This window comes from Orycteropus afer, unplaced genomic scaffold (genome assembly GCF_000298275.1).
Source record: "Orycteropus afer afer isolate SDZICR_OR568_19922 unplaced genomic scaffold, OryAfe1.0 scaffold00169, whole genome shotgun sequence".
NCBI lineage: Eukaryota > Metazoa > Chordata > Mammalia > Tubulidentata > Orycteropodidae > Orycteropus > Orycteropus afer.
The window spans coordinates 4,860,551-4,870,909 of record NW_006921756.1 but is presented as its reverse complement, the minus strand read 5'-3'; the positions used below and the strand labels follow the sequence as shown (position 1 = coordinate 4,870,909).

At 47.3% G+C, this 10,359-nt stretch overlaps 1 protein-coding gene across 1 annotated transcript in view; it reads left to right on the top strand.

The window, feature by feature from the left end:
* The window catches only part of TRABD2B (TraB domain containing 2B), a 329,047-nt gene that overhangs the window by 2,068 nt on the left and 316,620 nt on the right, over positions 1-10,359 (top strand). Inside the window, exon 2 of the mRNA XM_007946710.1 lies at positions 587-1,147. Within this exon, the coding sequence (XP_007944901.1) occupies positions 587-1,147 (561 nt within the window). The remainder of the gene's footprint in view (positions 1-586; positions 1,148-10,359) is intronic.

Here is a 10,359-nt window from a genome sequence, read left to right as displayed (position 1 = left end):
GTAGTGATACTGCCTCAGAAACCCAAGGAGGGGTCGCTATGAGTCGGGTCTGACTCGATGGCACATAACAACAACAACAACATACTTATATTGGGAGCTCTGGTAACATAGTGCCTAAGGCACTTGACTGCTAACCAGAAGGCTGGCGGTTCAAACCCACCAGCCACTCCTCAGAAGGAAGATGCAGCAATCTACTTCCATAGTGATACTGCCTCCGAAACCCAAGGAGGGGTCACTATGAGTCAGGTCCAACTTGACGGCACACAATAACAACAACAACACACTTACATCGTGTCTTTTAACCCTCACAACAACTCTTGAAATAGCTGCTCACATCCCCATTTTACAGATGAGGAAACAGTCTGGAAGAAGTGTACAGATTTGCTCAAGATCATACAGCTAAGACAGGGCAATGCCAGGATTTGCATATTAGTTTTTCAGGTTCCAAAGCCCTTCTTCCTTACCACTGCCCTGTGTAGTTCTGTGCTTCCCATCCTTGTCTCTCCCTTATTATCCCTGTGTGCCAACCTCACTTCTACTCTGCTGCCTTAATCCTCACAATCTTCTCTCTCATTTTCCCCTGCAGCAGAGAGACCTGAACTCTTTCCTGTGGACTATTCGGCGCGAACCCCCAGCCTACCTCTTCGGCACCATCCATGTCCCATACACTCGTGTGTGGGATTTTATTCCAGACAACTCCAAGGCAGCCTTCCAGGCCAGCGCCCGTGTCTACTTTGAGCTAGACCTGACAGACCCCTACACCATCTCGGCCCTGGCCAGCTGCCAACTGCTGCCACATGGAGAGAATCTGCAGAACGTGCTGCCCCGAGAGCTGTACTGGCGCCTGAAGCGCCACCTAGACTACGTGAAGCTGATGATGCCCTCGTGGATGACGCCTGCACAGCGGGGCAAGGGGCTCTATGCAGACTACCTGTTCAATGCCATTGCGGGTAACTGGGAGCGCAAGAGGCCCGTGTGGGTGATGCTTATGGTGAACTCACTCACGGAGACTGATGTGCGCTCCCGTGGTGTGCCAGTGCTGGACCTCTACCTGGCACAGCAGGCCGAGAAGATGAAGAAGAGCACTGGGGCAGTGGAACGGGTGGAGGAGCAGTGCCACCCACTCAACGGGCTCAACTTCTCCCAGGTAGGCATGTGGCATCCTTGTTCCCAGATCTGGGTAACCGCTGTGTGCCTGGTCTCTTCTTCTGGTTGTCTTCCTCCTCCTGCAGCCAGAGTCAGTCCATTCCCCTTCAAGAGATGTCCTTTTGGGGTGTGGGACAGTTTTCTGGCTGTTTGTAGTGGTGTGAGGGGGAATGAGTGATCTCCTAAGTGAGCTCTAGAATGGAGGCTTAAGAGTTTGCATGTTTGCTTCTATTTCCTTGGTGTTACCTGTTGGAGAAATATACTGCCCACCTGCTGTGCTTGCCTGAGCAGAAAGAATTTCCCTTTGAGCATCAGAGTGATCAAAAACAAAAAGAGGGAGTTGCTGGTTTGCCTTAGGCTTTCCTGAGATCCCTGGTGTCCTGAGAGCAGGAGTCTGCTGTTTAGGTACCCACAGGCCATAATGCATTTGAAGGCAGGATAGAGGAAGACTTGGCACTTGTGGCTGGTGCGGGAGGTGTCATGGTTCTGGTGTTTATGGAAGACTGGTTTGTTGTTTGAGGTTAAGCACTGCCGAATTACCTGGGCCTTGGCAAATCTTAAGGTACAAATGGTTTGGATTTAATTACTAACCGAAAGGTTGGAAGTTCGAACCTACCCATCTGCTCTCCTGAAGAAAGGCCTGGCAGTTTGTTTCTATGAAGATTACAGCGCAGAAAACCCAATGGAGAAGTTCCACTTTGTAACACATGGGGTTGCCATGAAGTGGAATCCACTTCACAATGATGATTTCTTTCTTTTTTTTTTTTTGCAAAGCTCTAGGTGACCCTCGGACTGCCTCCCTCAGCTAGGAGGAAGCCAGCAAAGATCATTTTGGGGTTAATAATTTCAGGACAGTGTGTTCACTTAAAGGTTGACAGTTCTGATTTTTGAACCTCGGGAGTGGGGGCAGGGAGCAGGGCAGGAGTTTGGAGGTTTAAAGTCTTTGCTGCCAGAGACCTGATCCAGCAAAATGTCATGAAAAGCCCAGCCTCCATGGGCAGAGGTCACTCACAACTCACTGGCCCCAAACTCAACTCTAAGGGCCTGGGAACAATGAGTTCACATCTGTGCCTTGAGAACAGGGCTGTCAATCCTGGGATGGGGGCTCCCAGTTAAGGCTGAGGGTTCCTGCAGGGAGGCCCCAAGACAGGGCTTGGGTTAATGCCCTGAGTGAGGTGTGGCCCCTGAAACATGCTCCTCCATTAAGGAGACAGCCCCATAAATTGGCTGGGCCAGAAACTCTAGCACTGGGGACCAGACCTGCTTGCTTGCTCCTGAGATGTTGCAAGCTTTTCACCAGGGAAACAGCAGCAGAAACCGATCCCCCTTTGGAGATCTCTGGCCTTTGTTTTTCCAGGGGAAATGCAATATTGTCCCCGGGGAGGTAAGAAGCCAGATTGATTTGCCGGCCAAATGAAAGGCCGGTTTGTCGGTTCTCCTGCTGGCTCTCCCATAATGTGGAGTCCTTACTCAGAGGGCCCTGGTGGCAGGAATATTGGGGCAGTTAGTCACGCGCTGCAGGGTTCTGACTACGCCTGACTCCGTCTCCACGGGGGAAAATCCTGTGTATTCTCTGGCCCAGCACTGAGCCCTCTGAACATACCGGCGTTCTCCCTCTGAAGTGACTTTTCCCTTGCCAGTCTCGGGAGCTGATATTATTTGTGTCGGGGGTGGGGTGGGGTGGGGGGCTCCAGGCGCTCACCGCCCATCTCATTTTGTTGGGAGGTTTGTGGGAGGCCTCTCTGTCCAGAGGCCTGGATATCTTTTTTAGGTTAGGAAGGTGGGGGATCAACCATCACTCTCAACACCCGCTTTGTACCACAAAGGGAGACCATTAAGGCTGAAGGAAGTGAATGGACCCTCTGGTTAAACAGCTCCTGGCTTTAATCTGTCTCCTTTAAAACAACACTATCTTCAGAGTCTGGAAACACTGCTGTTCAACCAAATGACGGGCTTTGGTAGGTTGAAAACATTTGCTGGAAAGTGTGTGAGTTATATTTTAGGAAAAGTTCCTAAGAGCCATTCATCGGCCGGCGAGGAACCGCTGACAGTCTCCAAAGCTCATGTTTGAAGATCAAACAGACTGGAATCTCTGGTTTCAAAATCGTGCCTACCCCATCACCAGCCTGGGCTCTTCTTAAAATTGTTCTTGACTCCATCTCCTCCAAAGGGCTGCAGGAAGCAAGTCCAAAACAAAAGAAAACAGGACTCCTTTGGGTTCTCTAATCTACACACCCTTCACCACCTGCCAGAGAGTCCGACCGCACCAATTTGTCCTGTTATCATTTTGGAGTGAGGTGATGAAATCTCTCCTCCATCCTCTTGGGAAGCCTAGGGCTAACTGGAGAGGATGAGATCCTAGGGCTGGTGTGGATGGTGTTGTTAGGGATCCAGAACCCAAAGTCAGAAACGCAACAGCCTTCTCAGTAAAATTGTATGCGCGCGTGCACAGTTTGATAGGAACATCTGTGATACATTATTGTACTAAAATATCTGTTAAGTGCATCAGATTTTTATTTTTCTTTCCTCTCAGCATTACTGTTATTGCAAAATATTTGGGTGGGGGGTAGTGAGAGAAGAAGGTGGGAAAAAGGAGCCTTAAAAGAGTAACATTTTATTAAGGCCTAGGATTTTAGTATTAATTTGAATGTTTAAAAATTTTTTATGTTATTGCAGGACAGAAATATGAAATTTTTCCTTGTTAAGTGGCGAAGGAAAATTTAAGTTTTGGAACTTGCTGGACTAGAGGAATGATTAGAGCTGAAAAAGTTTCTTCCAACCTTGCACAGTTTGGGGGACTGGATTTATTGATAAGTTTGGGTCTCTGATTTCAACATAAACTGAAAGTGCTGGGCCTGATATCACCATGAGTTTTCTGTGTGACCTTAGGCAAGTCACTTCCCATCTCTGGGCCTTGTGTTCCCTGCCTGTGAAATGAGACACCAGAATTAGGTCATCTTTCAAGCCTCTTCTAGCCCTGGCATTCTGTATGATAGCTATAATCAATTCCATGTGCCAGGCACCCTGCAGGAGGCTTCATGTGCTTTGTCATTTCACTGAATTCTCACAACCACCCTAGGACTTTATAAGGTGGATGCTCAGAAAGGTTGAATGACTTGCCCAAGGTCACACAGCTAATAAGGAACAGAGCCAATCTGCCTGACTCTAAATGAAAGATGTGCTTTTCATGAAACCCCACACTGACTTCCTCCTGGTTAGAACTAGGTATCCTCCTGTAATTCTTTCTGTAGTCCTTTCTTCCTTATCATTCTCCCTTTTTGGACTTGAGGGTCGTACAAATTTATTTTTTGGAGAATTTCTATTTGTAGAGAAATTATTTCCTTTGGCTGTGTGGCTGGGGTGGAGACTGAGGATAGATCCTCTAAAGAGTCTCCTGATGTGCTGTCGACACAGTTCAGAATAGTGAGTTGAGAACTAGAAGATCTGCTTCCAGGTTTTAGTTTCAGCTATGGGACTAAAACTTCCGACTTGTATATAACCTGGGACAAGACTTGGTGCCCTATCTATCAAAGGGGGCCATTGTTACCAGCCTTTCAAAAGTGAGCTGGTTGTGTGAAGACATGATAAGGTACTACCTGTGGGAGTTGTTGAGAAGGGATAATGACTGCCTAGATGTGGGTTCTGTGCTTAGAAAAAAGTTGAGGCTGGCTGCAGGGCAGGAGGCCTCACCTCTGCCCTGTTGGTGCCGGGCCCACTGTCTACCCTTTGAACAAAGTAAAGCTGGATTAATAAGTGGTGGTAGGGCCCCTGCCTCGGGTACCTGGTGATGCCTGACACTTGAGTCCAGATCTTATGACAGTCTTGGGACTAGCGGATTTCAATCAACTTTATCTGCTGCTTCCAGGGACTGGTACCAACCGCCACCATGTGCAGAGACCAAAATCTTGAAAAGGGCTGCCAGCATTCAAAATGCTGGTGAAGTTTTACAACTCACTAGGGCAGCTAGAAACCACAAAATCATCATGTACTGAACTTTGTCTCTGTACAGGGTGCTGCATTAGACCTTTCAAGTACGTTATCTTTAATCCTCACAGGGATGCTACAAGGTATGTCATCATATGTATTTTACAGACAATAAATTGAGGATCAAAAAAGTTAAGTCATTGGCTGTGACTACACAGCCGGGCCAAGCGGATGTAGGAGTCAAACTTGGGTTTGTCTGATTCCAAAGCTCATGTTTTGCAGGCATCCGGGGGATGTTTTTTTTTTTTTTTTTCAACAGTCAGATGATATTATCTGGTGAAGTATGTGTGTGTGTGTCTGTGTGTTGGGGTAGACTCATCATTTCTTGCTAAAAAATTTTAAGAGAGAGAAAGAGAGACATAATTAAAAAGTACAGGAACTGATTTGCTTTATCTATGGCTTATAAATTGTATCTGAAGGTGATTCTAAAATACAATTTCCTAAAAACAGGATGGGCACCCAAAGCTTCTCTGGAATGTATGCTCTGCCTTCCAAAGGGACCACTGTGACAATGGCACCCCTAACGTGGGCTAAGCTGACAAAGTTGAATGAAGAAGGGTCTCCTTGGTTTATAGTCAGATCTCCCATATCTAGACCCTGAGGTGCAAGAATGTATCAAGTACTCAATAAGTATTTAGAGTATGAGTGAATTAATGAAGGAATTGTCAAAGACCATGATTTGACTATCCCTGCTTCTCTTCTGCCATCCACCACTGTTAAATGATTGAATGTATGGAGAAAGATTGTATAAGCTGTAGTGAAGAGCCTTTCCCATGAACTTTAACGAAGCCCTCCCCCCACTACAAAAACACACAGTGTTCAAATGCAGAGCAGGTTCTAGTCCTGATCCCATTACCACTTTGCCTGTGACTTTGGACTTGTCCTTTTTCCTCTCCAGGCTTATGTTGCTCCCTTTGTCCCATGAGAGTATTGGGCTAGACAATTTCCAGTGTCCACCCAGTTCTGACTTCTTTGTATTCATCTTTGGCCCCTAGATCTTGGAGGCCTTGAGTCAACCCTCTGTGAGATTTTGAGTGTGAGTTACCTGTAGTAGGGAGGGGCTGGCAGGCTTCTCTTTGGCGGGCTGTTGCTGATACCTACTTGTCCGGAAGCCAGTTGGTTCCGGTGGGTGATCCTGCTGCCTCTCGCTGCCAGTCTGCAGAGCAAAGAGAACCCCTGCCTGTCACAGCACAGTCTGTTGGACACCTGCCAACCTTGGATCGCCTCCTTCATTGTGAGTCCTCTCTCCCCCTCCCTCCCTTCCTCAGCAAGAGCTCCCTCCTGCATCAGGTTACTACAGGGTGCTGGGAATGCAGACATGGGGACCGCATGGCCTTTGCCTGCAGAGAGTTCACCACCTTTCCAGGGATGATGCACATTGCTTTTCTACCCTGTGAGGTGGGGAGTTTTAGTCCTATTTTACAGCTGAGGAAACTGAGGCACAGAGCATCTGAGTATTAGTTTCACCCTGTGTCCTGTTTTCCACATTCATATTGGGACCTTCTCTTTTTCTTTTCCTATTGTACAAATCCATCTCTAACTTCCTGTCTTCCAAGAATGGCTGTTCTTGAGCCTTCCAGCCCTGTCTGAGACTTCATGGCAGTCACAGGGCAAATTTATGATCCCTCAAGTCCACAGTGCTCATCTCTACCATAGTTTCTTTTCAGATCTAAGGTGCTCTCCTCAGAGTGAAGGGAATAAACACCTCCCCCAAGGAAGCTGGGCACCCCCAGAGAACCTTAGACATGCTGAGCCCTCTTCTTCCTAGAAGTCACCCCAAGTGAGAGCCCCTCAGTCAGTGTTGGATAAAAATGCAGGCTGGCCTAGTCTGCACGGAACAGCTCCAGAACCTGGAGTGGAAAACAGGCTTCTCCTAGCCCCTAATTCACCCTTGTGTTTCTACAGCTTGTCATACCCCTGGGGTTTCTCACACACATGGAGCTCTGGGCATGGGGCTACTTAGCAAACGCCTGTCACATGGTGTGAGAGTCCCTTGGTGACTCCTTGCATTGACCCCTAGGCATGTGTATATTCACATTCTTTCTGTGTCCAGGTGGCTATTTGCAGAGAGCCTCCACAGGTGTGGCAGCCTCTGTCTGCTCTCTAGGAACTGGCCAGCTTAGATGAGACTCAGAAACAGGAGCACAGGATATCTCGTAGGCACCTCTGTCAAAAGTAAGTGAGGCCACAAAGCCCAGGTGACTACTATGTCATGAAATATTTTAGTCTCAGAATCAGAAGTACGTCGAATGAAGGCTTCCAGACTCATAATGATCTCTGAATCTGAAGTCCATACTCTGAGGCTCAGGAAATCTAAGAATGGTGAAATCTTAGAACATTAGGCTCCCAGACATTTTTGGACTCGAAGAATCTTCACATCGTGAAATCCTAGCCTGTTAGCTTTGAAGAATTTTCAGCTCATAGACACAGCCTTCTGCAACCCCAGAGTTGGAAGGGACCACTGCTCAAGAATTCCAAGAAGCCCCATCCCCAAACACATTGTCTGATCTCCTTCCCCCCACCCGCCCCACCAATCCCAGGCCAGAGAAAGGCTGACGGTGAAGCACTTTCTGATGGAGATAAAAATGGGAGCGTGCCTCTGTTAATAGTTCCCATTTGGACATCTCTCAAAGCCAGGAAAAGGTCGCCTGGTAATGCAGCTTTCCAAGGGAGGAAACTGAAGAATGCCGAGGAGCACTGCGGCCTGCCAGCCGTGCTGCTGACGTCCTTTCCCCCTCGAGTTTGCTTCTAAATATTATCCACTTCACTCCCTTTTATCTCCCATCACTGGCGCTCTGTCCACCCACTTAATCCACAGGCGGCCGGTGGCCCAGCCTGCAGTTTTGCTTAGCGGCTGCCAAGCCTTCTCGCCGAGCTGCTCATCCAGGATCCTCAGGCTTTTAAATCTGTACCGTGCATCCGCTGAAACACTAAACTGTTGCCCTAAGCTTGGAAAAGCTGTTGCTTATGCTAAGCCCCCTCCCTAAGAATTTCCTCCTCTTACTCTTCCCCTTCTGAATCTTAAGAGATTTTTGAGGCTCACCTCAAAACTACACCTCCTCCAAGAAGTCTTCCTAGAATGGTCCTAGATCTAATCTGCTTGGGAAGTCTTGGTCCAAAGCCACCAGATATATTATTCTTTCCATCAGTGGAAATCTCTATGGTGTTTTATGACATTCTTTCAGCACTTATATTCTTTTTACTTGATATTATAATCATTACTTAGCAGATCTTTTCTTTACTAATAGGGCCAGATTAAAAAATCTAGCTTAAAATGTGCTCACAATTGATTACCACATTAGACTGCATGTGTTCCAGTCCTGAAGTTGGGACTTTGTGGTGTAATCTGTGGTCGGGGTGTTGGCAGCTCTGGGTGCTAACAAAGGGCTATGTTTTGGCTTCTGTATTCAGACTTTCCACCTGAGACCTACAGATGAATTCAGCCCTGCGGCGAGCCCATTTGGTCAGGTCTTTTTAACATCCATGGGTCCCTGTTGGATTTATTGCTCTCCACACTCGAATAGTTTATTCTTTTCTCTTTCTCATCTGCTACTTGCAAATCAGGCCTCTCCCCCACCCCTTTACTACCCTAGAGCACATATCAGCCTCTCCAACCTCACCCCATCAAGCACTTTAATTTCATTTTTAAATGTTTAACTTTTACTTGACTTGCTAACATGCTTTTTGGGCTCCAAGGATGCTTGCTAAGCTGTTCTACTTTTCCCTCTCTCCCTCTCACATATAATCCTTGGTCATGTTTCCATGTGTTTGTTTGCTGATGCTGATGCTTTTCTTTCTGAGAGCCCTTCCCAGTCTTTATTATCTGGTTAACTCTTACTCCTCTGAATCTGTAATGAGCCTTGGGGGCAGTCCAGCATAGAAGGCTGGGCTCTTCAAACATATGCACTTCCTAACAAGGCTTTTAACTGTGGTCACTAGATTGGGCTGTCTTCTGTGGGTTTATGCCACCTGAACAGAACTCAGCAATTTGAATTTAAGTGTAAAGGCTGCATTTGAAGTGTAATGATGTGGTTGACTGTTAGCACTGTGTTTTGAAAGGTTGGTGGGTGAGTTGTACCTGGGCCACCCTGAGTGCCTGGCTTCCTTTGCAAAGAGCCAGGAGGTCTTCACACATGGCCTATAAAAATCAAGGTCCTGGCACCATCTCTGAAGGGTGGACTGTGGCCTTAAGATAGTCTCTGTGGTAGCAGCTGCTGCTGGAATCTGTGTTCCTCCTCTGACTGACTAGGTAAGGTGGTTTCCTTGGAGGGACCACTGCCTGACACCGTCCCCCGTCTCTGAAGGCAGTGCACTATGCCTTTTTCCTGAGTGATTGTGACCCTGCCACATTTTATTCATGATGATTCTTCCTGTCTTCCCATAGACATAGCACAGGCAGGAGACAGCATTAAAGTCTGCCTCTCATTTACTCTTACCTTTTGAGCTTATGCTCTTTGCACAAAGCTCTCTCCTTACCCTGCTCGTTCAGAGGCACACAGCCTGGTCTGAGTTTACCTGTGGCAACAAAGATCAGTCTACACGTAAGTGTACGCATTCTTGTGTAGACTTGGCTCAGGAATTCCCTTCACTATAAGGTTCCCTGGAACTGGCCCAGGATAGCTCAGTGCTCTTTCAGTGCCCAGAATCACTACGCTTACAGGGGTAACCTTGGGCTAGTTCCATACCCTCTCTGTGCCTCACTTCCCTCATCTGTCAACCTCATAGGATTGCAGTGAGCATTGCTTATGTATAAAGCACTATGCTACAGGGTCAGACACATAGGAGCCCTCAATGGACACTTGTTCTTGTGTGCCATGAGGTCGATTCCAGCTCATTTCAACCCTGTATGGCACAGTAGACCAGCCCTGTAGGGTTTCTGAGGTTGAAGTCTTTACAGAATCAGATTGCCAGATCTGTCCTCCTTCAGAGTGGCTGGTGGGTTCAGACTCTCAGTCTTTCTGTTAGCAGCAGAGTACTTAACCATTGTACCACCAGAGCTCCTTCAGTAAATGGTAGCTTGTAGTTTTTATTTTATTTTAAAATTATCCTGATACAATCTTTCAAGAAAAGTGTTTTACTTCCCACTGTGTGCTAGAACTGGGATAGGTGCTAGGGATAACAAATTGAGTGCAAAAGATGATGCTCTTTGCCAGGCACTTGGCTGGCACAGCTTGGAGAGATCAGAGAAGGCTTGCTGGAGGAAGTTAGGTGAAGCAAGATATTAAGGAG